Below are 26,373 nucleotides of genomic sequence, written 5' to 3'. Positions count from 1 at the left end.
CACGGCGGTCTAGCGAGGGCTGGGTAGGGGGGGATCGCTCATGATATCAAGTCTGATGTTTGGGGTGTGACGTCAGGTAGGCCCTCCTGGTTCGAGCCATCCGGCAGACCGAATATGTAGTCGTCTTCTTCGCTCCCGTGAGAGCGCGGGCTAGTGTTGGAAAGCAGGATAGGTGATTGTGACCCGCTGATCTCAGCAGTTATGCGGACGGCTTCCTGGTGTTCAATTTGAATTTGTTCCGGGGTCGGGCCGATCTCCGCGTCCATGGTCGGTGACTCAGCCCTCGAGGTGTGCCGTTGTCTCCGTCTGCGTGCGCCTCGATTCCTGCGCTGTTCCCTCGGCACCGGTCCAGGGTTCGTGTCCACTCCCGAATCCAACCACGCCATGGCCGCCTCCGGGGTGTCAAAAAAGTGGGTCTTGTCCTGCGCCACCACTCGGAGGCGCGCCGGGAACAACAGTGAGTATTTAAGAGTCAAGCGCCTAAGTCGTTGCTTCACCACGAGGAAGGATTGGCGTCGCCTCTGAACTTGTATGGTGTAATCGGGGAAGAACATCACCTTGGCATTGTCCACTTGTATATCCGACAATTTCCGCGTTTCGCGGAGGATGGCATCACGGTCGCGGTAATTCAGTACTCGCATGAGCATTGGCCTGGGGTTGGAGCCCTCCGGGGGTGGGCGAGATGGAACTCTGTGCGCCCGTTCCACCACAAAGTGCGGCGACAGCGTGCCCTCTGGTAGTAGCTCTCTGAGCCAGGTCTCCATATGCTCCGCCGTCTCTCTCCGTTCCCATCGTTCCGGTAGGCCCACTATGCGCACGTTGTTCCTTCGGGCCCGTCCTTCCGAGTCCTCTGCTCTATCCTCAAGGAACTCCACCCGGTTGAGTAGGTCCTGGACGTGTTTGTCCGTCTGCGCCAGTTTTGGTGTGGCCTCCGCCATCGCGTGTTCCAGAGATGTGGTGCGGTCGGCCAGTTTCTTGTGGTCGGTCCGGAGGAGTGTCAGGTCTACGGCCACTTTGTCGATTCTGTTCTCCAGCGACGTGCGGGTCAGCTGCATGGACTCCTTCAGGTGTTCCATGGCTGCCAGCATAGTGTCCAGCTTGGATGCAGTCTGGTCCGTCTCCATATGTTTCGCCATTTTCCCCTTGTTGAGTGACCCTCCCGTGCCAGTCTTTGCCCTGGTCCCCCCGGACATGTGGGAGGTCTTCGCGGCCAGTCAAGCGGGCGGGTACGTTTCCACAGTGCGTGATGGAGGGACCGGTGCGCGTTAGTTTCCTGGTCAGGGCCTCCGTCGCCCGCGCGGTGAACGGCGCGTGGCTGTAGGCGGGAGGAGGAGGATCGTCTCACCGCCGGGCCCCAGGGTATTGTGTGACACTGCCGACTGGGGAGGACGAGATGACCGCGTAGCAATTGTTATAAGAGCTCACAGGTGTTGCGGTCAGTGTCGTGCTGGACCCGCCGGCTGGTCGCTTCCTGTCTGCGCCTCGTGGCGGCTCGACGGGCTGGAACGACAGGTCCCTCTCAGCGAGCCTGTCCGCTGGGCCCGGGAAGATGCACTCCGTCGGGCGATGCCAGGCGCCACCTAGTGCCACACGGGGGTCCACGTCGTCTGGCCCGCGCTCGGTAGAGGGGGGGGGGGATGCAAGGCGGGAATTCTGCGCTTCTGGCCGGGAGAGTCTCTCAGCGTTGGGCTGGTTGTCTGCGAGGGCCGATGTGCTACTGCTTCAGTTTGCACGTGGCGCAGTTCCGGTTCCCCTGCGCAAGATGGGTCCAGAGGTGCCTCGCAACTCCTTCCGTGTGGCGGGTACGTGCATGGGCCTGGGAGAGAGGGCCGCACTATCTCCGAGGTCAGTCGTCCGAGGTCAGGAGTGACAGTGTCTATGCGGGTCTCGCGGCGGCCCAGCACGGTGGTCTACCGGTGTTCGTCCTGCTGGGACGTGTGGTCCAGTGCCGGTTGAGCGGTGGTTCAGCCTGCCACGGGCCGTTGCGGTGCAGGGGTTTGTAGCGCCTGGGGCCCTCGTGTGGGTGGGGCGCCGGAGGTGCACGGCAGTGCGTCGCAGGGTCTGTACCTGGAAAGGGCCTACGGCCGGGCGGTAGGCGGGCCAGGGGGTGTCCAGTGGGCTGTGCCGGGTAGCAGGCGCTCTGGGTCGGAGGGGCCCTGGGCCGTTGTCGCCAACGCGGGGCTCTGGGCAGCCTCGTGCACTCACCCCCTGGCGGTCATGTAGTCCGGCTGGGCAGTCCCATCAGCGGTGGGCGAGGCGGGCCGGTCCCGTGGTCTTCAGGAGCCCAGATGGCGGACCTCCCACTGCAGTCCGAGGTCTCCGCTGAGTATCCGCGCCAACGAGGGTCCAAGGCATGGGACGCGGTCCCGGCTCTGCGCTGGATTGCGCGCTGCAGGCCACTCGTTTCGCGGCCTACTCTGCAAGGCCGGATCCCCGGCCTCAGTTAGTTGGGGCCGCCGGCCGGAAGTGCGTGCTGGGCGGCTGGCCGCGAGGGTTGCTGCCGGCCGGAGGGTCAAGTGCTCCGATCCTCCTGAAAATTGCTCCAGAGGTGGGACGGGTATCCGGGCACACTCGGTGCTAATTAGGGCCCGGTCCTGCCAGGGAATACAGGATAAATGGCCCGTGTGTGGGGAGCTTCACCCGGAGCTCAGACGAAGCACGTCTTGTCACATCGCGTGCTTGGCCACGCCCAAGCATTCAAGATGATTATACCAAAGAGTTCACTCAAGAGCTTTTAGGTGTGGACTATTTCAAGGGGTCAATTTGGTAATGTATTGTTGTAAACCAAAATGGAAAGCATAGATGCCTAGTGGAAGGATTCAAAATTACAAAACAGTAATGCAGATTGTGCATCATAACAGACACAAACATTTTAACATATAGATTATGCCTCCAAAATAATGGTGAAACATACATTTTTTAATTCAACTAATTTGTCAACAGAATCCGGCCAATCAAAAAGGCTCATTATTTGCTTTAAATAATATTGCAAAAATAGGTAATTACCTGACATCTTGGCTGAGGTTGTCTTTATTCAGTAGCGTCCCCAGAAGATTTAAAATGATTGAGAAATGTTTTTTTGTTGCTGTAGTTACAGTACTAATCACTGCTCCATCAAACAAAGAGGGAGAAGAGGAACTCAGGCTACTAGATATGAAGTGGTCATGCCTAAAAAAAACAAATATGCCCGTTAGTACTGAATACAATCCAAGATATTTAATTTACATTTCTTATACTGCTAATATAGAGCCAATATACTAAAGTTCATGTTGCAGTTTCCGGTGGGAATTTCAATATTAAAGAAGAATTACTGCCCATTGAATTTTAATAGCATTTCCACATCAAATGTACTTAAAGGTGAAATGTGCTGAATACTTGTGAAGGGCTTTGGGGTATATAAGGCTTTTACTGTACTTTAAAATGGACGCTAACGAAAAGCATAAGCTCAATAGATGACATCAAATTTCACAAACTTTGACACGCACCTACTACTCATGTAAGAGTCTGGTACATTTAACCAGCTAATAATAGACCATTTAATAAAAATGAGTTCATACTAGGTCTGGATTTATCAATGCTCTGAGCGGGTTCAGTAATAAATGGATATTCATTAAGTACCGGGAAAAGATTAGAGTACTCAAGGCCATCACAAATGCAGGTTTTTATTACATTCAGACAACATGGCATGCACTGCAGTTAAAGTAGTTTCAAACAACAATTGTAAACTGTAAGGATACGAAATTAGAGTTTTCCAAACATACAACTGCTCTTATGAGTTACAATCATCAAAACAAAAGTAAATGCAAGCCAACAAACATTGAGCAAAATATGTTTGGAGCAATAAAGGTACATGTGTGTAAGATCGTGGATTATCATTGGGTATTGTTGTGAGACTTCGCCATGAAATAATCTAACAGTCGCTATCAAGTGCAGTTAGTTTCTTGAACAAAACCCTTAGCTCAATTCTTGGTAGCTGTTGCACAGAGCATTCAGGATTATTCTAAGAAGCAGGTGCAAAACATTTATAAAGACCAACACAACAGAAATATGGCACCAAACGTATCAAAATATATGTAGTATATGCATCATAAAATAGACCCTGAAACAACAAAAATCTATCTAGGGAAGCCTGAGATGTACGTTTTCAAAATTAGCATAAATCACTGTAATTCAGTCTTGAAAATGTAATATATCTATGCAAGCGTCTTAGCAGTTTTTAGCCAATTAACTAAAACATCTACCAAAATGCCTCCAGACTATCTCCCACAATGCACCAGGAAAGGACAGTGCAGGTTCAGTTCCACTAGTCACCTGGTCTCCCCGTTACAGCAGTCTCAGCAGTTCTTTGCTGGCAAGCACATATTTCTTTTTGGGAGGACCAATGTCCACTGACTGAGTTCTCTGGCTTACCAGAATTAAGCGTACCATGTGAAGTTGGTAATCTGTCTTACAGCAGGCATGTCCGCGTCCAAGCATTACTGCACAGCTGCGCTCTTGAAGAGTGCAAGTTTACTTAGCTTTGGTGGTCCTGAAGCTTAGCAGGAAGCTAGCTAATAAACCCTTGGAGTATCTTTTTCTGTTCTGGTGCAAGTGGAGCTCCTTTCCAGTAATGGGTACAGTCCTCTCTGTATGAAGCCGGCTTTTTATGTAGTGTACAAAAATGAGGTACACTATTTTGAAAGTCCAGACAACCCTTATTGGCTTACAGGGCTTAAAGCACAAGTTACTACTTGTGTAACGATATATCTATAAGAGACTTTAGTTAGTGATAGATTCCTTACCTTAGAATATCCCCATGCGCCAGACTGGATCCGGAAAGTTTTGCTTAGCAGTACCCCTGCGCGTCTGTAGGTGGCGTCGTGCAACTCCGCGTCCGCCGCTGGCGTCATAAGCGCCGAGATGACATCACGGCGACTACTTAGGCGCCACCCATGCGCGCTAACGTCAGTTATGCACACGACTTTCCGCGCCGAAACGCAGAGCCAAGCAAGATACTGACCATTGGTGCATAAAACTAGGGCCCTAAAAGGCGATAACCTTAACCCTAGTAATCAGCTTGCAGAACGGGGAGGATGGGTGGGGCGGTAAGGAATCTATCACTAACTAATGTCTCTTACAGATATATTGTTACACAAGTAGTAACTTGTGTATCTGAAACAGACACCTAAGTGATATATTCCTTACCTTAGAATAGATACCCCAGCAATACCAACCCCGGTGGAGGGTCTGGAGAGTAGCTCGGGATACCATACTCTTCGAGCCCAGTCCGGAGCCACAGGAATGACTTGGGCCCAGTAGCGCCTGATCTTCTTCAGCACTCTGGGCAGAAGTGGTGTAGGCGGAAAGGCGCACAACAGACCGCAACACCACTCGCGACGAAAAGCGTCTCTGAGCGAGTGCCACCTTGGAAATTCCAACGTGCAGAGATGATGACATTGCGCGTTCTCTTCGGTGGTGAATAGATCTAACCAAGGCTCTCCCCACCGCAGAAAAAGACCTTGCGCCATGTCCAAGTTCAGACGCCATTCGTGACCCATCATGCACCGGTGGCTGAGTTCGTCCGCCCTGGCGTTCAGAGAACCTGCCAGGTGTTGAACCACCAAGGTAATGCCTTGACGTTCCAGCCATGTCCAGAGGCGCAGAGCCTCTTGACACAGGGTCCAGGACCCCACCCCGCCCTGTTTGTTGCAATACCACATGGTGGTAGTGTTGTCCGTGAACATCTGCACTACACTTCGCCGGACAGAGGGAAGGAATGCTTTTAGTGCAAGCTCCAGAAGATTGATATGAAGCCGGGACTCCGCCGGAGACCAGAGACCTCTTTTCTCCTCCTCTCCCAAGTGGCCCCCCCATTCCACTGTGTGCTCCGGTTGGGAAAGGGAGAGAGACCTGCCATGGACCCAATCTCGATTCGTGAGCCACCAGTGCAATGGTTGAGAAGTGTCCTCTGAGATCTGGACGTGATCGGACAGGTCGCCCTGATGCTGTGCCCACTGGAACTTCAGGTCCCAATGCAGAGCCCGCATATGCCATCTGGCATGTGCCACCAGCAGGATGCAAGAGGCCATCAGGCCCAAAAGCCGGAGGGTCACCTTGACCAAAATCCGGGATAGAGGCTGAAATATCGGATCCATAGCCTGAATATCCCGGACTCGCTGCTCGGGAGGATAAACCCGAAACAGCGTTGAATCCAGAACCGCTCCGATGAAGAGGAGCTTCTAAGAGGGACTCAGTGCGACTTCGGCACGTTGATGGAGAACCCCAGCAAATGCAGAAGGTGGGCCGTAGTCTGAAGGTGGGAGACGACTGCCTGGGACGAGCCCGCCTTCAACAGCCAGTCGTCGAGGTAGGGAAAGACCGACACCCCCGACCGGTGCAGATGAGCTGCGACCAACGCCATCACCTTCGTGAACACCGGAGGGGCACTGGTAAGACCGAAGGGGAGCAGGGCAAACTGAAAATGCTCCTGGATTACTATGACCCGCAGGTAGCGACGGTGGGCCAGCAGGACGGGGATATGAAAATAAGCATCCTGCAAATCCAACGCCACCATGCAGTCTCCAGGGCAGCCAGGACCTGAGCCAGAGTCAGCGTCTTGAACTTCTCCTTCTGGAGGAAGTGGTTGACATCCCAGAAGTCCAAGATGGGGCAAAGGCCCCCCTTGTACTTTTTGGGGACCAGAAAGTAGTGGGAATAACAACCACTCCCTACTTCCTGACCAGGAACGCATTCGATGGCCCCCTTGGCCAGGAGGGCCGAGACTTCCTGACGGAGAAGAGTCAAATGATACCCCGACATGCAGTGGTACAGAGGTGGCATGGCCGGAGGGGAGGACAGAAAGGGGAGTGCGTAACCTTGGCAGATTATCTGTAGCACCCACTTGTCCGATGTAATTTAGTGCCAGTGGTGGAGGTGGTGGCAGACCCTGCCACCCACCAGCGTGGGGTGCTCCCTGAAGCTCGGATTAGGAAGGCTTAGAGGCGGAAGCAGAAGGGGTGGAAGTGGACTGACCCGCGCACTGGTTACCAGACCCCGCCCCTGCGGAATCCGCGGCCGCGCTGAGGCTGGTCCTGCACCAGCTTGCTGGAAGAGCATGCCTGGGTGCCCCTGCCCTGGCCACGAAAGGAACGGAACCCAGGCGTGGCAGGGTTCTTTGTGGAAAGACCCAAAGACTTGGCTGTGGCCCGAGTCTTTAAAGCACTCCAGGGCATTGTCAGCCTTATCGCCAAAGAGGCGGGAGCCATCAAAGGGTATCTCCATGAGCGAGCTCTGAACATCAGGTGAGAACCCAGTGGAAGTCATCCAGGCGTGGCGCCACAACCCCACAGTCGTGGAAACTGCCCTGCCCAACGAATCAGCGGTGTCCAAACCACACCTAATGGCAAACTTGCCCGCATCCTTACCCTCCGCAACCGCTTGGGAAAGGACAACCTGGACCTGCTCTGAACACTGAGGCAAGACCTGAGCTACCGAATCCCACACTGCGTGGGAGTAACTGCCAAATAAGCTGGCGGTGTTAACCGACCGCAACCCCAAGCTGGCTGAGGAGAACAACCTCTTGCCAAATTGGTCTAGCCTTTTAGAGTCCTTATCCGGCGAAGCCGTGGGAAAGGCACTCTGCAACGTCGAGGCCTGAATGACCAGGCTCTCAGGCGTGGGGTGAGTGGTCAAGAAGGCGAGATCACCAGGTGCAGGGCGATGACACCTACCGACGTTTTTATCTACTGGCGCCCACGTGGCCGGTCGCAACCAAGTGCCCAAGAGGACTTCGGTGAGAGCCTCATTGAAAGGGAGCAGCGGCTCCGACGATGCAGACGTCGTCTGGAGCACCTCCGTAAGGAGGTTGGTTTTAAGGGCCACCGTAGGGAGGTCAAGATTGAGAGCCTCCGCAGCCCGACGCAGCCCCACGGTGTAGGAAGCACCCTCCTCCATAGTAGGTGGAGAGGCCAACCCCGGGTCAGAAGACACATCAAGTTAGCCCACATCTTGAAGGTCGTCCATCCAATCCAGCTCGAAGTTACACTGCCGGGCAAGGGGGTCCTCGGTGCCGTGCCAGTGCTCGCCCGGCTCTGGTGTAGAGGGAGCCAGTCGCGGCAGCAGGGCCGGAGCAGGGACAAGCAGTGTTGGGAACGGAGCTGTATCCCAATTTGGATCCCAGGCCGGAACGAAATGGTCTGAGAACTAGGACAGGGGTGGGAGAAACGGCACCCAGTGTGGCGCCTGGGGCAGAGCCAAGGGTGGGGCCGGGGCCAGCGGCGCTGCAGCTTGTGGTGCCGGGGCCGGAGCCAGCGCCAGTCCCGGTGCAGGATCCTGTGGCACCCGGGCTGGCACCAGTGGCGGAGCCGCCGGGCCAACAGGATCTGGACATGGGACTGCGGTGCTTAAAGGCGCGCCGGCGGGATCCCGGGGCCTAAAAAGGTGGTCCATGGCTGCAAAAAACTCTTGCATCTGTTCGGGAGTCGCCGACGGACCCGGGTATAGCGGGTAGGCCGCGGGACTCCCCGGCTCCAGCGGAATCTCACCCCTCGTCCACCTCCGGGGAGCGACGGGGGACGTCGGAGAGCGAACACCTTCTTCAACTTCTTTTTATGGCGTCACTTACCGGAATCTGAAGGCGAAGACTTAGAGCTCGAGGAGCGATGGCTCCGGTCCCGCGAGCCATCCCGTGAACGGCCCCTAGACCCGGAGCGGCGGTGAGAGGAATGCTGGACCTCCAGCAACTTCCAGCGCCGCTCCCACAAGGACTTCGGGGCCATGTCTCGACAGTCTCAACAGTGCCGGGAGTCATGGTCGGCCTCCAGGTAGTAGAGGCACAAATCGTGGGAGTCCGCCACCGACATGTTACGGCGGCACGACCCACAAGACTTAAATCCGGGCATCCCTAAGTGCACCAGGAGAAAGAAAGGAGACAAAAAGTCTCAAAGAGTTGTCAAATAGTGACTGAGGTACGTGCTCAAACCGGATCTGCGCTTTCATCGCGGAAAAAGAAAGAACGGACGTCAGCGCGCATGGGTGGCGCCTAAGTAGTCTCCGTTTTTGTCATCATGGCGCTGACGACGCCAGAAACTGACGCGGAGCCGCACGACGCCACCTACTGATGCGCAGGGGTACTGCTAAGCAAAACTTTCCGGATCCAGTCTGGCGCCTGGGGATATTCCAAGGTAAGGAATCAAGATGTAATAATCCAAATGCTCTCTTTGGTAGTGGTGAGGGAAAGCACTTTAGGCACATCAGAGGGTAGTGTTAAGCATGTGTTCTACACACAGTCAAATGAGACACTCGAAGAAACTTGAGACCAATTTAGAAACATATCAGGCATTTTTTAATATTTTTTAACATCAAGATAGTCGTAATTGGATAAGTACTTTTTGAGTTATAAAATGTAGCGGTTATCAAAAAAGTCATGCCGATGCGATTTTACACTGTAATGCCTTTCCTATGGAAAAAGAAACTAACTGCATATACCGATTGCGGCAATAGCATTTCAGGGGTCCGCTTCAAGACTTAAGGTGCTAGGGAGTCAAGGTCACACGATCCACTCGCAGTTTGGGTTTAGCTGCCCTGGAGTGTCTGGCTGCAGAGGTACTGGACGGGGTGGTAGCCGTGTGCATTACAATGTAGGCAAAGAAGGGGGCGTGGGGGCACCTAGAAACAGGCTGCAGAGGGGGGCCTTGGGGACAAGTCTGGGAGCACTCAACAGGGGCTACATTCTCAAGGGTCCTGGGAGCAGGGGGGGGCACAGTTTGTTGGTGGACCCAGGCTGGGAAGCTCGAGTGCAGAGGGTTCTCAGTCAGACCTGCAAAAGAGGACAAAACAAAATATCTGGACCATCCTTGGTGCTGCCCTCTGCAATGTTGACGTCCCTCAACGGCTGGTCGGTTTTTGCGGAGTTGGAGTCCAGATTAGACTTCAAATAAGCATCGGTTGCTGCAAGATATCCAATACCCTGGGATATTGGTGCAGGTTGGCTCCTGGGGGTCCCGGCAAAATTGGTGGGGAGACGAATCTGACCTCTGAGGCATTTGGAGGATGCGCATCTGCAAGGTGAGTAGGGTTGTCACAATTGTTGGGGCAGGAGCAGGCCGGGTATGGCACCAAAGTCCATCGGTAGTCCACAGTTCTTGAGCTCTTTTTTGCCCTTCTGTTGTCAGGTGAATCTCAGTGCCTGGTGTCAGGGAGCCACCTAAACACTGAATTTACGGGTGTTAAGGAGAGTGAAGGGTAGTAGCCAATGGGTGACTTACCCTGGAGTCAATACACCTTCTTTATGACCACTTTCTTTGAGGAGTGGGGATAACCCTTTTCCAGTGTTCCTAATGCCACTAAAATCAAAATGCTGGAATCCTTGCTTCATGAAGCAGATCAGGCAGCCCCGCCTTGGGGGTGCGACTGGCCTGGGGGTGCGACTGGCCTGGGGGTGCGACTGGCCTGGGGGTGCGACTGGCCTGGGGGCGCGACTGGCCTGGGGGCGCGACTGGCCTGGGGGCGCGACTGGCCTGGGGGCGCGACTGGCCTGGGGGCGCGACTGGCCTGGGGGCGCGACTGGCCTGGGGGCGCGACTGGCCTGGGGGCGCGACTGGCCTGGGGGCGCGACTGGCCTGGGGGCGTGACTGGCCTGGTGGTGCAACACACCTACTTGCATATTACATTTCCTGCCTTTCCTGGTGCCAGATGGGCCACAGAACATAGGGTGGCATCTTCCAGGTCTAGGGGAAGCCGGGGTTGCATATCAAATACGACAGAGGCTTTGAAGCCTCTGGCCTTGGTAGGCAGATTTACTAGCCATCCTGGAGGAGGTGTTAACACCTCCCACCAGAGAAGGCATTGTTTCTGACCTCTGAAAGCACGGGCTCTCACCTCTGGGGGAAGGGGTCCGAAACTCATCTGCGGTGGTAGGCTGGAAAACACCAGTAAGCCAGCACACGAAGGGGCTGGTAGGTTTTCAGGGGGCATCTCTAAGGTGCCCTCTGTATGCATGTTTTAATAAATCCACTACTGGAATCAGTTTGGATTTACTAAAACAAGGTGTTTGATATGAAACACCATAGGTTTCAATGAAGCCATCATGTTGCTGGGGAATTCTTAAGGAACAGTGCCCAGTACATGCACTTAAGATGTCTTCCCTGCTCACTCATACGATCTAGCAATTGAACTAGACAGCACAGGGGCATATCTGATCATGTAGCTATGTCCTACCATGTATTATAATGCACCCTGCCTTAGGGCTAAAAAGCCTGCTGTAGGGGTAATTTACATATATTGCATGCAGTGTCCATGGACAAGGCACACACGGTATGTGGCATTGTGCCATGCTCCCACATTGGTTTGCGCCATTTCACGAAGCCTGCAATGGCAGTCTGCATGAGTTCGGTGGTTGATCCCATTAGGGTGCAAAAATACATGCTGCAGCCCCTAGGCACCCTCTTAAGTAACCATGCCTTAGGAACCAGGGTTACCATTTACCAGGGACTTACAGAGATGCTAAAGGTCTTGCATAGTGGGGAACAATTGAACAGTTACCTTGTTGTAGGGAAAGTGCACTGGTACTAGGGACATGGTTAGCAGGAACACGGTGCACTTCAGTCAAAACTGCATTAAATACCAGGTAAAAAGTGGGGGTGACCATGTCAAAAGAGGGCTCTTTCCTACAGGGCCCCTCCAGTAAAGCAGGTGCAGATCCGTTTTTAGTGCAGCCACACTTTGCTGGGTTCAGGGAGCAGCAGTGCAGTGGTCTTCTTTTCAGTCCAGTAGTGATCTGAGGACTGAGTATCAAAGGGGCCAGTTTTAGGCCATCTTCAGGTTTGTGGGTGGGGAGGATACACTAGCCAATGGGGTGACAGTTCCTATGGGACAACCCTTCTCACTTTACATCAGTTCCTGGGGGTTTAGTCGAAAAACAATCCCAGAGTCTCCTTCTCTGCCTGCATCAATGATGGCTCAGGTCTTCTTCACCGGTGCGGAGTTCTGGATGCACCAATAGGGTAAACCCAGCAAAATAAGACACTTCTCCTGCGAAATCAGTTCTAAAACAGGGTTTCCTACTTTGGAGCAGATGCCAACCTGTCCGCTTACATAAAGGAATGGGCATGCTAAAGTGTGTTCTCCATCTGCACTTCAATGAGTCGGTAGCTTCTTTGAAGCTGGACCATCTGTTGTCACCACCCGGTTATCATCCTGCTTGTGGAGGTTACACCACCTCCCACAACAGTTCTCTATGTTCCCTGTTTCTGGGAGCTTTTCACACTTCCTAGCAGGGGGTCAGTCTGTTATCTTGGTGGACAACAGCTGCAGACCATCAGAAAGGGCTACAAGAGGTTTGGGCAACAAAGTGGTGACTTTCTAAAGTCACATTTGCCTTAAGTCTCACAACAGCAATAACGTGGGTTCAATGCAACAATTAAGTGTGATACTTTGAAGTACTATGTTTGGTGGTCCAAGATGGAAGTCAGCACTTAGCATGTGGGCTAGAGAAACTCTGCAAGTTGGTCAATGGGGTTATCAGCTTATCACTATAAAAATGACAATTGCCATATTTTACCTTCAGGATATGTAAAGTGCAATTTCGACATGTTCTTTTACATATCAACACCCTCCTTTTGGGAATCATATAGAGCCTTCTTTAGGGATGGCTTATCGATATTACAAATGTAGGTTTAGATTAGCAAGGTTGAGTGGGCAAGTTGGAAGCTGCCAGACTAGGCTGCGATGGCAGACCTAGAGCAGTGTTTTCTCTTTGTCTCAACAGTGGTGGCACGAGTGCTGCAGTCCACTGGTGACAATTAACCTATTAGCCCGAGGTACCATATACTAGGGTCTTCTAGTAAGTTTCCTATGCCTACAGAGGCAACAGACCAGCAGCATGAGTACTAAGGGGGGGGGAGACGGGAGGTTAGAGATCTTACAAAAATAGCACTTTTTAAAGTAAATAACACATAATGTGACTCAACCACAGAGAAGTCCAAATTGTTCAGTGAAAATAAACTGTGCTGTGTGCTACACCACTGAGTCCCCGTCACAATTAAAAATGGAAGGAGAAATTACTGTTAAAGTTACAACACTTAAATAACAGTCTAAAAAATATCATGCACAAGGTAAAACAGCCATTACATGCCCAAACAGCAGCACAATGAACAACAAAAGAGTACATTATTCAGGGTGAGGTAATATCTTTATCCAACACTAGAATTTTAAAATTAAAATAAAATGCTTTGTTCAGTATTATTTTCATCTTACACACAAAGGAATTCTACGGAACATAATTAATCAGATTGTTAAAACTTTGTAGGAAAGTGCCCTTTTGGACATGGTCACCCCCACTGTAACAAAATTGGCAAGGACTTTAGCACCACAGTAAGTCACTAGTAAATGGTGTCCCTGGTACCGAAATTATAGGTACTAAAGAGGGGCCTTATGGCTTTCGGCATGAATTATGCCACCCAAAGGGATCCACACAACAACTGCACATAGCCTACCATTGCATGTTAAGTAAAATGGTACAAATCATTTTGAAAACACGGCATGGCACACTTCATGTGTGCCACGTCAATGTACACTGCATTAACTATTTTTAAGTCACCACTACTGCACGCCTAAAAGCCCTAAAGCAGGGTATATTACATTATATGGAAAGGCCCATTAGCACAAGCAGATAGGCCTCTGTGATGTCTAGTTCCAATTCTAGATCTTGCAAGTGATCAGGCAGCCATCAGCACTGGTCATTGTCATTTTGAGTTACCCAACTACATGATGGCTGCACTGAAACCAATGGTGTTAGGTTTTAATAAATCTGTACTGATGCTAGTATTTGATTTATTATGGCATGCACCCTGAGGGCACATTAGGGGTACCCCCTAAAAACCTACTAGTACTCTAGTGTGCTGGCTGAATGGTATCGTCCAACCTGTCATCACAGATGAGTTTCTGACCCACTGTGGGACAGCTGAGCGCTCTCAGAATTCATAAACAATACTTCTTCCAGCAGGACGGCTAGTGTATTAGTAAGTTAAGGCCAGAAGCTTAAAAGCCTCTGCCGCCTTAGATATGTGACAATGGCTATGTGAACTCCCCCTGCCCGGTGGCCCATCTGGCACCAGAGTAGGCAGGAAATTAGTCAGGAGGCGTGTCACACTTTGAGGTTACGCACACCCCCCCCAAGGTGCGCCTCCTGAAGTGGACAGCCAAGGAAGGGTTTCACCATTTTGAATTTGGTGAAACAAGGAACTCTGGGTCAGGTTTACTCCCACTTTCCCCCGGAAGTGGTCACACAAGGGTTGTAGTCACCCCAGGTGCAAGTAGCCCATTGGCTACTACCCTACACTCCCCTAAATGCCTCTAAATTCAGTATTAGGGGGTCCCCCTGATATCAGGTTTCAGATTAGTCTACTGGGAATCGAAGGGAGGACAAAGAAGAGCCGAAGGCATGAGAACAGCGGTCCTGCACTAAATTGGTGCCAAACACGGTTTGGTTGCTTGCACCACGACAATCACAAAGACCGACACGTCGAGAAATTGAACAGCCGCCCCAAACCCTTGAAGGACTGTTTTAACCTTTAACAATCAAGCAGCATCTCCCTTGGGGTGGAAGATCAGTCTACATGCATCTGCAGCCACCGACTGCACGGATCTGGTTCTTAGTCATGCTGGCCATTGGGCCCACCGAGGAAGCAGCTCGCCAGGAAGAGGTGGTCATGAGTCCAGAAGGCCAGCCCTGTTGCTCTCACCAAGTCTCAATCTGCTGAACTTTTCTGGAGCCTCTTAGCACCAATACCCTGGGTAACAGAGCCCTTGCACCTACCAAGGCTTGTTGAGTGTCAAGTCCGAGCACCGTCTACTCCAACACCGACCCGTCATGGAGGGACTTCAGGATCTATACAATCTTCATCCAGAGAGGTCCTACTGTCCGGTTTTCTCTCCTCCTCCAGGCCGTCAAAGCTAAGTGAGAACCTCTAAGCGTCCCGCCGGACAAAACGCTCTGCACCCGAGCCAGTTAGCCTGGAGTCGCGTAAACCAGCTGTTTCCCTGTGCTCCAGAGACCCTCAAAAGCCGAGCCGCCCTTTGGGTTCTGCCAGACTTGTCCCCAAGTCCCCTCTTGCAGCCTTTCTTTTTTAGGTACCTTTGCCATTGAGTTTACTGTGTAGCACTCGAGGCTACCAACGCAACCAGCACCTCTGCACCTGGACTCAACAGGGCAGGTAAAACCAAACAGCTGGTGGTTTCTTGGAACTTGTCCCATAAGCACCTTACGTCCGAAAAGGCACGCTTAAAACCGCTCGCAAATATATGTATGTAGTGTATGGTTCTCCCATAGGATATTACTGCGTTCCAAGGCTCATCCCTCAAAATCGTTTTGACTGTTTTTCTACAAAAATCTGTTACTCTGAAAGTACGTACCTGATTTCGATGAACTTGATGTCTAAAAATATATAAAAATCTGTCTTTTTTTTATATTGGTCTCTAATTTCTACTTCAGGGTAGGTCTCATTCATTGATTCTTTGTGTACAACAAATGCTTAACACTACCCTCTGATAAGCCTAAATTGCTTTACCAAACTACCATAAATAGAGCACTTGGGATTATTAATTTAAGCCCTGTAAACCAATAAGGGTGGTCTGTGCTCTTTGCATGGTGTACCCTTACATTGGCACTACCACATAAAAAGCAAGCTTCCTGCAAACTTTCAAAATGATTGTTTGAAAAGAACAAAAACCAGCAAACTTATAATGTCGAGTTGCCAATGACTAAGCAATATATAACAGATGTATTAGACTTCATCACTCACATTGGGAGCAAGTTAATGGCAACTTCCTTCCACTGACAACACCCTGGGCCACTGTCAACTAGTGAAGAGTACATGAAACTTTTCTGAACTATATATGTTTATGGCACCAAAGAAATGCGTTACTTACCTGTAACAGCAGTTATCCAGTATTGGTGTCTTTCATAGATTCACATGCCTGAATCATTCCCCGTCGTCGAGACGGGAGCCTCCGGTATATAATAAAGTAATGTCCTATAGACATACATAAAGAAAAATAGGCCTAAGGGCCTCACCTTAGTAGCCTATCCTTGTCCTTATGCAAAAAGGACCAAACTCTTAGAGCCAGCCAATCAGCTATCACCTCCCTCTAGAACCTTCCCTGCTGGAGCCTCAGTCTCTCAGATTTTCGTACGCACCAAGCTAGGTAGGCGTAAGGCAGGTAGAGAGAGAATGTGAGTCCTTCCAGGGGAGGCGGGAGGGTTGCATGTGAATCTATGAAAGACACCAATACTGGATAACTGCTGTTACAGGTAAGTAACGCATTTCTTATCCAGTATTAGGGGTGTCTTTCATAGATTCACATGCCTGAATCAGAATAGTTAGCAATACATATCATGCACATGTCTGATGCAATGATGCCACATAATCAGTTAGATAATACACTAGGTATCATGCAACTGTAAGTATTAGGATACATCAACATAACCAAATAGAAGAGATGTGCATACCAGGATGGCGGGATGTAGGAAGGCTCACCTCACTGGAATAGATGTCGAAGCACCGCCTGGCCCACAGCTGCGTCCTGCAGAAGCTCAACATCCAGGCAATAGTGTCTGGCGAACGTATGCGGCGACTTCCACGTCGCTGCTCTGCATATGTCCAGAATCGGTACTCCAGCGAACAGCGCTGCTGATGTGGACATTGCTCTTGTGGAGTGTGCGTGCACCGTGGCATTCAACGGCCGGCCGGCCTTTTCATGGCAGAATGCTATCGCCGAAGAGATCCATCTTGAGATACTCTGTTTCGTGAGTGGGAGACCAAGTCTTGGTCTACTGTAGGCCACAAAAAGTTGCGACGACTTTCTGAAGTCTTTTGTCTTGTCCAAGTAAAATCTTATACACCTTTTGAGGTCTAAGGAGTGTAACGTCCTCTCTGCTGCAGTGGTAGGGTTTGCAAAGAAGGAACGTAGAACCACCGGTTCATTAAGGTGAAAGTCTGAAGGCACTTTTGGCATGAATTTGGGATTCATCCTCAGCACCACTCTGTCTTGTTTAAATTGCATAAACGGTTCCTGAATGGATAGAGCTTGTAACTCGCTGACTCTCCTGGCCGATGTTAGAGCGAGCAGAAGAGCTACCTTCCATGAGATGTACTTGATGGGTGCTCGGTGAATGGGCTCAAAAGGATGGCTCATAAGCTGGGTGAGTACCAAGTTTAGATGCCATGTAGGTGGAATCCTTCTAGGCCTTGGGTACGACCTATACAAGCCTTTGAGGAACTGTTTAATAAGCCTGCTGGACCAAAGCGAAGGGGCCTTCGAGGATCTAGTGTAGCGTGAAATTGCAGCCAAGTGAACCTTTATAGATGCATGCGCCAGTCCTGACTTCGCCAAGTGTAGAAGGTATGGCAATATCTGCACAGGGGTAATATGGAGAGGTGACAGATCTTGTTCCACGCACCATAAGCAAAACCGCTTCCACTTGAGGGAGTACGTTCTGTTGGTACTGTCCGCTCGCGCTTTCGCTAGGACCTCTCTGCATTCCTGTGGGATGTCTAGATGACAGAATTCTCTGTGCTCAGGAGCCAGGCTGATAATCTGAGCGATGGTAGGTTCGGGTGTTGGATCTGTCCGTTGGACATAGTCAGCAGGTTCGGGTGCTGTTGCAGACGAATCGGAGCCCTGATGGAGAGGCGATGAAGGTCCGAGAACCAATGCTGCCTCGGCCAGAACGGGGCAATTAGGATCAGGGTACAAGGCTCTGCCTTCATCTTCCTGAGGACCCTGGGAATCATCGGGAAGGGGGAAAAGCGTACGCAAAGACGCCGAACCAACTGATGGAAAGGGCATTTCCGAGTGACCCTTGTTGGGGGACGCCAACTTGCGTAGTGTGGGCATTTGGCGTTCTCCCTGGTGGCAAAGAGGTCGATCCTTGGGATTTCCCATTCTGAGAATACCTGATCTAGCGTACCTTGGTCGAGATCCCATTCGTGAGTGAGAGACGCCCGTCTGCTGAGTGCGTCCGCGATGGTATTGTCCTTGCCCGGGACATATTCCGCTTTGAGCGTGATCCCCTGAAGCACTAGCCAGTTCCAGATTTCTTGCGATTCGCGTGAGAGAGTGAGCGAACGCGTCCCTCCCTGCTTGTTCAGGTAGTGCATCGTCGTGGTGTTGTTCGTCCTGACGAGCACCTGGGAGTTCTGGATACGTGGTAAAAAGGCCTTCAGTGCCAGGAAGACCGCTCGCAGTTCGAGAAGGTTTATGTGGAATGTCTTCTCCTGGTCCGTCCATTTGCCGCTGACTTGTAGGTCCTGTAGGACCGCTCCCCAACCCTCCAGGGAGGCATCCGTGGTGATTACCAAAGGTGCTGCTGGAAGGAGGAAGGGTAGGCCTGTCGACAGATTTCTGTGAATCATCCACCATCGCAGAGTTTTGGACATCTGTGGTGTTATTCTCACTGTGTCGTCGAACGAGCCAGTACTTTGAGTCCATTGGTATGCGAGAGCTTCTTGCAATGGACGCATCCTGAGGCGGCAGTGCGGGATGAGGAGGATACAGGACGACATCATGCCCAGTTGTGATTTGAAAGTTCAAACTCTCATGGTCTTTCTCGAAGCCACAGCCGTGGCCAGAGATACGATCTTGTGTTTCCGTTCCTTTGAAGGAAATGCTTTCACGCATTCCGTGTCCAAGGTTGCCCCCAGGAAGGAGATGCGGGTGGTCGGGGTCATGCAAGATTTCTCGAGATTGAGAGTTAATCCTAAGTGCAGAAAGAGATTGGTGCAGGCGTTGGAGGATGAGGTCGCGCCTGTTGCTGAGGGGGCTTTCACCAGCCAGTCGTCGAGGTAAGGGAAGACCTGGTGACCCATTTGACGCAGGAAGGCTGCCACAGGAGAAAGGCACTTCGTGAAAATCCGCGGGGCGGATTTGAGTCCGAACGGCAGTACTTTGAATTGGTAGTGGCGTCCTGCCACCTCGAACCTTAGGAATTTTCTGTGCCCTTTGAGGATCGGGATGTGGTAGTAGGCATCCTGGAGATCTAGGGAAGTCATGAAATCTCCGCTTTCTAGAATGCCCAGAATTTCTTGGAGCGTCACCATCCTGAACGACTGACTCTTGAGGAAAGAGTTGAGGGCTCTGAGATCCAATATGGGCCTCCACTTTTTCCCCTTCTTGCGAATGAGAAAGAAGCGGGAATAGAATCCCTGTCCTCTTTGAGATGGTGGGACCAGCTCGATCGCTCCCTTCTTCAACATCGCGGATATTTCCAGGAGCAACGGCCGTAGATGTTTGTGTGGCAGTTTGCGTGGCGGTGTTGGAGGTGGGATGGTGATGAATTCCAGGGAATGGCCGAATCTTATCAATTGTAGGACCCACCGATCTGTGGTTATGAGATGCCAATTCTGTAGGAAATGGGTCAACTTTCCTCCAATTTTGAATGAGGGATATTGTTGCTGGACTGGCCGGAGTAATCGGTCACTGGCGGCCGCCAGTGCCCCTCCTCTGGTTCTTTCCTCGGAAGTTCGATCGTCCATAGGAAGTTTGGCGGTTCTGCTGATGCTTCTGTGGATACTGCGACTTATTCTGGTATGAATAGGAGGATCTATTTTGGAAGGACCCCCTGTATGAGGACTGACCTCTGGACCTGTTGCCCCGAAAGGACTGGTTCCTAGCCTGCAGCGTACCCAGTGCTCTAGCCGTATCGGTGTCTTTTTTAATGTTCTGGAGCGCTTCATCAATTGTGGCTCCGAAAAGATGTTGGCCGTCGAAGGGCATGTCTAGCACCTTTGTTTGAACTTCTTGCCTAAATGAGGTAGCCTTAAGCCAGCCCTGGCGCCGCAGGACTGCTGCTCCAGCTAATTGGCGAAAGCCAGTCATGGCTCCATCTATGGCACAATCTATGATTTCCGCTGCCGATGCTTGACCTTCCGAGAGCAGTGCCTTGACCTCTTCCTGCATCGCATCTGGTAGCTCCGCCAAATAAGGGACCATGTCCTCCCACAGTTGGCAATTATAGCGTCCTAACAGGGCAATAGAGTTGGCGACTTTGATAGTCATGGCTGACGTAGTGGTGAACCGTTTCCCAATGGAATCCAACTTTCTTCCCTCTTTGTCCGGTGGTGCTGACAAGGGAGAGGAAGGGTTGCGGGAATTCTTCAGAGCTGCCTGGGTCACCACTGAATCAGGTTTTGGGTGCCCATTGAAACAAACAGCCGCCTTGGAGGGAGCTTTGTATTTCTTGTCCAGACGTGGGATAACCGCAGGTATGGACGCCGGCGTGGCCATCAGTTTCTTTCCCTGGTCCCAGAGAAATTCAATAATCGGAATTGATTTAGTGATCTTTTTTGTTTGTTCTTTAAAATCATATAAGAAACATTCTGTTTCCGTTTCCATGTGGAAACGCTTCGCCGCCCGCTCCATTAACTTATGGAACCCGCCAATGTCCACTGGCGGAGAATCCGAGTGGCGCGGTTGGGGTGAAGCTGGGGAGGGCGCGACATACTCATCGTCGTCGTCGTCCTCCTGATCGTGCGACCCTCAGGGACTTCGCCTTCTTCCATTTCCTCCGCTTCCTCCTCTGAGGATTCCACTACTTGAGGTGAGACTGCCTCATGGGAGGCCTGCGGACGTGGTCGCGTCTGTTGTGGGGCTGCCGGTGGAGCAGATGTCGCCGGCGTTGGGCCCCTATTCTCAGCATCCCGTGCCTCCGGGAAACGCTGCTTGTAGTCCTGGATGAGAAGTTTAAGGTCATCCACGATGGACACCGGAAGGCACACCATAGGGGTCACTTCCGTCCGTACCTGCGCTCGGAAAGAGTGTTCCTGGTAGGTAAATTCCTCCTGTTCCTCATCAGTGCTTTGGCATTTCACGTGGAGGTCAGAGATGGACATAGCTTGAGTTGTTGTTTCCTCTTCCGATTCTTCACTCTGGAGAAAATCAGAAGGTAAGTGGCTCTGCACTTTGCTCGGGGAGGTCGTTTCGGGCGTGATCAGCCTCTTTGGCACTTTGCGCGGTGGTGTCGGCGGAGGCTGCGTCCATGACGACGGTTCCACTAGCTTGGACTTCTTCCACGGGTCCGCGTTGTCCCTGGTCGTAGACGACCCTTCCGTCGACGGTTTCGTCGTCGACGGCATGTTCACCGTCGACGGGGGTTCAAGCGACGAGATTTTTGACGTCGACGACGTCCTCGTCGACGATGCACTCGTCGACGATTCATTTCTCGTCGACGATTCATTCCTCGTCGACGTCTTAGTCGTCGACGGTCTCGGTGACGCGACTTCCGTCGACGGCGGGCTTCTCGTCGTCGACGTCCCTGGCTTGGTCGTCGATGGGTTCCTCGTCGACGGGGTCGTCGTCGACGATGGGTTCCTAGTCGACGGTGTCATCGTCGACGCCCCCGATTTTGACGTCGATGAGCTCTTCGTCGACGGGGTCGTCGTCGACGGCCCCGATTTCGTCGACGCTGGTGTTTTAGACGACGACGATTTCAGCAGTATGACAGATGTGATGGGCCTACCTGCCGACGATGATGGAGTGGTCGTCGTCGATGCTAGGACTGACGACGCCGTAGTCGTCGACACCGTCGTCGTCGTTGTGGAGACGGCGAGTGGCGTCACAGCCTTCTTTTGCGTGGAAGATGGCGTAGGCTTGGTGGATGAGTGCGCAGGCTTCTTAAAGGCGTGAGAGCCTATGTCAGACACTGAGGAGGTTGTAGATTTGGCCTCTGAAGATTTCTTTTGCATCTTCATAGGAGGAGTGTCTGAGGGGCCAAGGGGGTCCCCCCTTGGCCTCTGGAGGGAGACGTCCGAAGTCATGGAGAAGCTGCCCTCTGAGGACTTCACATTATCCCTCTGTTTGAGCCTGTCCAGCCAAATGAGAAGTCGGCCCTCTCTATCTCTCAAAGTCTTATTAGGGAAAGAGCGACAGATCTTACAATCCTTAGGGACGTGGTCTGGATAAAGGCAGTATAGGCACAGGTCGTGCTTGTCCTCCACATGGAGCCTTTTCTTCCCACATGAAGAGCAGGCCCTGAAAAGGGCTTTCTTCTGGGATCCAGACATTCCTTAAAATGGCAAGGAAAGACAGCACTTACTGCAATTGAAGAGTCTTATATATCCCAGTTGGAGAATTTGAGAAAGTAATCCTTTTTCCAAGTGAATAAAGTAGGTTTAGAAGATATCCTGAGGAGAGCTCAGGTTGGAGACTCCCTAGCACAACGTGCGGTAGAAAATCTGAGAGACTGAGGCTCCAGCAGGGAAGGTTCTAGAGGGAGGTGATAGCTGATTGGCTGGCTCTAAGAGTTTGGTCCTTTTTGCATAAGGACAAGGATAGGCTACTAAGGTGAGGCCCTTAGGCCTATTTTTCTTTATGTATGTCTATAGGACATTACTTTATTATATACCGGAGGCTCCCGTCTCGACGACTGGGAATGATTCAGGCATGTGAATCTATGAAAGACACCCCTAATACTGGATAAGCTGTGAAGAACCGTGCTCCACATAAGTTTCCTCCATTCTTCAGGTCTCTAAAATCCTATGGAGCATGGTTGTTCACTATAGTAGATACAGACCCAACATATTAGGAGGATAGTTAGTTAATATTTGAGAAGCTGGAAAAGGAATGAAGCTCAAATGAGATTATGTGAGTTAGTGGAGGCAAACTGAAAATACTAGAGACTTATAGGTGTTGTATCCACCCTCAAGGAGCTGGTTAGGTTTGCATCCGTGGTTGGTACTATACTGTGCCCCCTATGCTCAAAGGGCACCAAGTAACATTACTTAGGTTGGTGACTATAAGATTGGGGTTACACCAATTCTACTGAACTTCAATTGGAGAAAAATAAGTTTTAATACAGCCCTTTTAGGATGCGGTTATCCACCTCATCATGCATTATACACTGGGAGACCTCACTTTCACACTTGGAAGACTATGGTTATACCGCTTTTGCCACAGAGTTGAAGATAACAATATGGGATAAACGAGTGGCTTATCACTCCGGTCTACTGCTTAGAGACACAATACATAAAAAACACTCATCCTCATTTCACTACTGGCTTACATGCGATCCATTAGCTCAAACTTAGGATGCCCTTGTAGACAACACAACATACAAACATGCCCTCTAATAACATTAACAGTGAACATTAGAAGCTTAAGTCTCATTAAACCATCTATAGATCAACATACTGCTGGCCACACAGACATATGCTCACTTTTATTATTACAGTTTAGCTTTCACAATTTTATTGTGGTGCAATGTTTTATGAACTGCGTTTATGGTTCATATGAATCTGAATAAACTAAGAATCTATGATTTTATTGAAAGACAAGTAGGCCAGACTTTACAATTTTCTTTTTTAACTAAGATTAAAATTAGCATTTCTTTTTAACGGAAATGCCAAATGCACACAAGCATGAACGAGAAAATACAAAACACAATAGGTTCTTCATACCTTGTGCAATGTGAATATAACGTGTAGAGTACAGCATACTGCACAGCAGGATAGTGCACTGCTATGTCTCCGTGCACGACCATCAAATTCTTACTCAGTAATGCAAACACTGTAGGAGAGAGTGCCCACATCTATAGAAACATAGGTAAAAAAGGAAAAAACAGGTTCAAAAACTTTTGTCAAGTTCTTGTGAATCTTCAATCAAAGTTGAGAATTTGTATTTGTTACATTATCAGAGAAGTGAGACTTATCAGGGTCAGCAAAATCTAAATCGTAGCAGATCAACCAGTGGTAACTTGGGAGGGCTGCTTGATTTAGCATACAACTTCAATAATCATGCAATAGTAAATATTCTTGCTCCACTCTCTAAAAGCACTTGTAGCACATCATAAAAGGCTTTACCTGAAGAAAAAAACACTATCTACATAATCATTACCACTAGGCCAAATGTCAAATAGAAATGGAATTATAGTAAGATTTACAAAACATATTTATTCATAATTTCATTAACAGCAAAGTTAAACACCTACTCCAATCAGGGAATTCTTTGCATTTCCAATTGTTGTCAATACGCTTAGATCGAAAATAACTATGAATGTTGCATTATCCACGTTAATTGTATGGTCCTTATAAGCATCATGCTGGATTTCCGTGCAGGCCTCTGGAAGTTTGAGGTACTCCAGTAGATTGTTGAGGCCACATGTCATTTCTCCCAAAATCAACTTGTAAGCAGTCTCTAACACAGGAATGTTTTTCAGGCTCAGAACAGCTTGATAAAGAGAATGAGCTGCAGCAACAACCTGGATGTAGAAAAAGTCAGAAAAATAAATATGATTATTTAGAATACTATAAAGCACAACATTGGTTTTACTGCTTTTTTCCCCACTTTTTGATTTTTTTTATATAATGCGAAAAAGAACACAAGGATACAACAAAGTAAACTTTATTTAAGAATGCTTGCTGTAACAGCCAAAACGAAAAAGGTAATCATCCTTTACATCAAAACAAATAGAGCGTGCAGCAGATAAAATAAACACCACTGAAATAGCATTGATTAAAGTGTTTCAGTACTATACCGAAGGCTCAACTCCTTTTGTGGGAAAACATTTGGGCAAACTACGATGGAAAAGACTAATGTACAAAAATCATGAGCTTTTAAACAATACTATATGTAGGTTATGGAAACAAAAAAGAAGCAATTATGCAGATAATGACAAATCAAAGTAGAAATGGATGCAGAAAAGAAGGCACAAGTATAACAATGCGATGTAACAGTCAAAAGACCAGTCACCGTGCAGTTGGCATGAATGCTGTTGAGTAATAGCGCTGTTCGTGTTGCAACTGAAAGGTACAAGTGAAGAGGTAGGAGAAGGTAAAAGGATTCTATTCTGGCGCAGTGTGGTGGTATTAAAATGTGCAACACACATTTGTAAGAAATATCTTCAAGTAGCTGTGGATGAGGCAGGTTTAGGTTGAGGAATAAGCACATTATCGTATGTGTCCAGGGAGTCAGACACCTGGCTGTGAAGGGAAAAAAGGGGCAAATGAATGTTATACTGGGGGCGACAAGAGGGGCGGTACCTGCTATGGGTGGCCAGTTTGTAGGTCTGTAAGGTATCAACCAGTTACAGATCTAGTTCTCGTTGGTATTCCAATGCCTTTCTTAATCAATACAATGTTTCTTAATCAATACATGGTTTACACACCATTAAGTCTATACTGACAACAAACAGGACACACATTTCCCATCTTTCCTGGATTCACAATGTTAGAACATTCTGTAGGACAGAATTGGTCACGATAACAGTGTGGGCAAGTTTTCCAAATTCACCTATAAACAAGTAAACTTGGAATAAAATACCACCTTGGAGAAGTTCACAAGGTTCCACAAGAAAATGTAAATTTGAAGCTAAAGGAGAGGGCAGAGCTGTAATAAAAAGAAATATTCCCTTTTATTGTAATTTTACAGTAATGATGTAAAATTGGAATGCACAATCGGGTTATACACACTGCTCATCCAACAGCAAAACTGTACACTGTCCTTCTGGTATTCGAATAAACCTTAGTCATTAAAGAAAACATTTTAATAATGGAAAGAATGCGAAACTTCACTGCTGAAGTAGAATTTTTTTTTATAAATAGAGAGACAATGAGCCAGGATGTCCCAACTGTAGAACTGCTGAGGCAAAAATGCCTTTGCAGTACTGCTTAATTTTTTCCCTCTACTGGGAAATTTTGTTGTGTTGAGGAATTGTTTACAGCAACATCTCAAACCAGTTTTGGTTATGTTCCCTTTCCACTGCCACCATAGAAATGTGCTTTTAACAAGAGTAAGCCTCCGAATGTTTGCAGCACGGATATGGGCTGTGGTCACATTTTTAAGATACAGAAACTCACAAGGTTCTAAGAGTTTTTAAAATTTCGATAGCATCCCTGCCCTGGAACTGCCCTGGAACATCCTCTGGGAGAAGATGGGTTCATATATATTTTATATGACTGGATTGTAGTTACATGCTACTCTGCAGTTTGTACTTGGTTTGAAAAGTATGGCTTTATAAAATAATAAACGAGGCAAGTGATTTGTAGTCACCTAGAAGTACTAGAACAGTGCTGCAATCTTGCGACATGTAGCTGTGATTCACCATTAAGCAAAGAGTACTGCATAATGTTCTTGAGTGTGTTTAAAATTGTGGCCGGTGTGGGATTTGATTTGATGTCATGCATGATTACTACATATGTGTTCTTCATGAGTTGCTGCAATATTGTAGCAACATCCCTTTAAGAGTGTCAATTCACTTAATGTGAATTACACACATGAATTTTTATTTGAAAATTGAACTTTTTTACTTGCAATTTTAACTTGCACATGCAAATGGCATTGTGAATTGGGCAATATGTATCAACGCCACAGGACAAAAAAATAAGAACATATTAATTGAAGTTA

General features: G+C 49.5%; 1 protein-coding gene across 1 annotated transcript in view; it reads right to left on the bottom strand.

Moving 5' to 3' along the window:
• The window catches only part of SMG1 (SMG1 nonsense mediated mRNA decay associated PI3K related kinase), a 1,634,890-nt gene that overhangs the window by 1,296,887 nt on the left and 311,630 nt on the right, over positions 1 to 26,373 (bottom strand). Inside the window, exons 13-15 of the mRNA XM_078665250.1 lie at positions 23,960 to 24,229; positions 23,430 to 23,560; positions 3,007 to 3,168 (exon numbers count right to left, since the gene is read on the bottom strand). Coding sequence (XP_078521376.1) covers positions 3,007 to 3,168; positions 23,430 to 23,560; positions 23,960 to 24,229 — 563 coding nt within the window. The remainder of the gene's footprint in view (positions 1 to 3,006; positions 3,169 to 23,429; positions 23,561 to 23,959; positions 24,230 to 26,373) is intronic.

The sequence above is a fragment of the Lissotriton helveticus genome, chromosome 10 (assembly GCF_964261635.1).
Source record: "Lissotriton helveticus chromosome 10, aLisHel1.1, whole genome shotgun sequence".
NCBI classification, from domain to species: Eukaryota; Metazoa; Chordata; class Amphibia; order Caudata; family Salamandridae; genus Lissotriton; species Lissotriton helveticus.
This window is presented reverse-complemented; position numbering and strand designations above follow the sequence as displayed.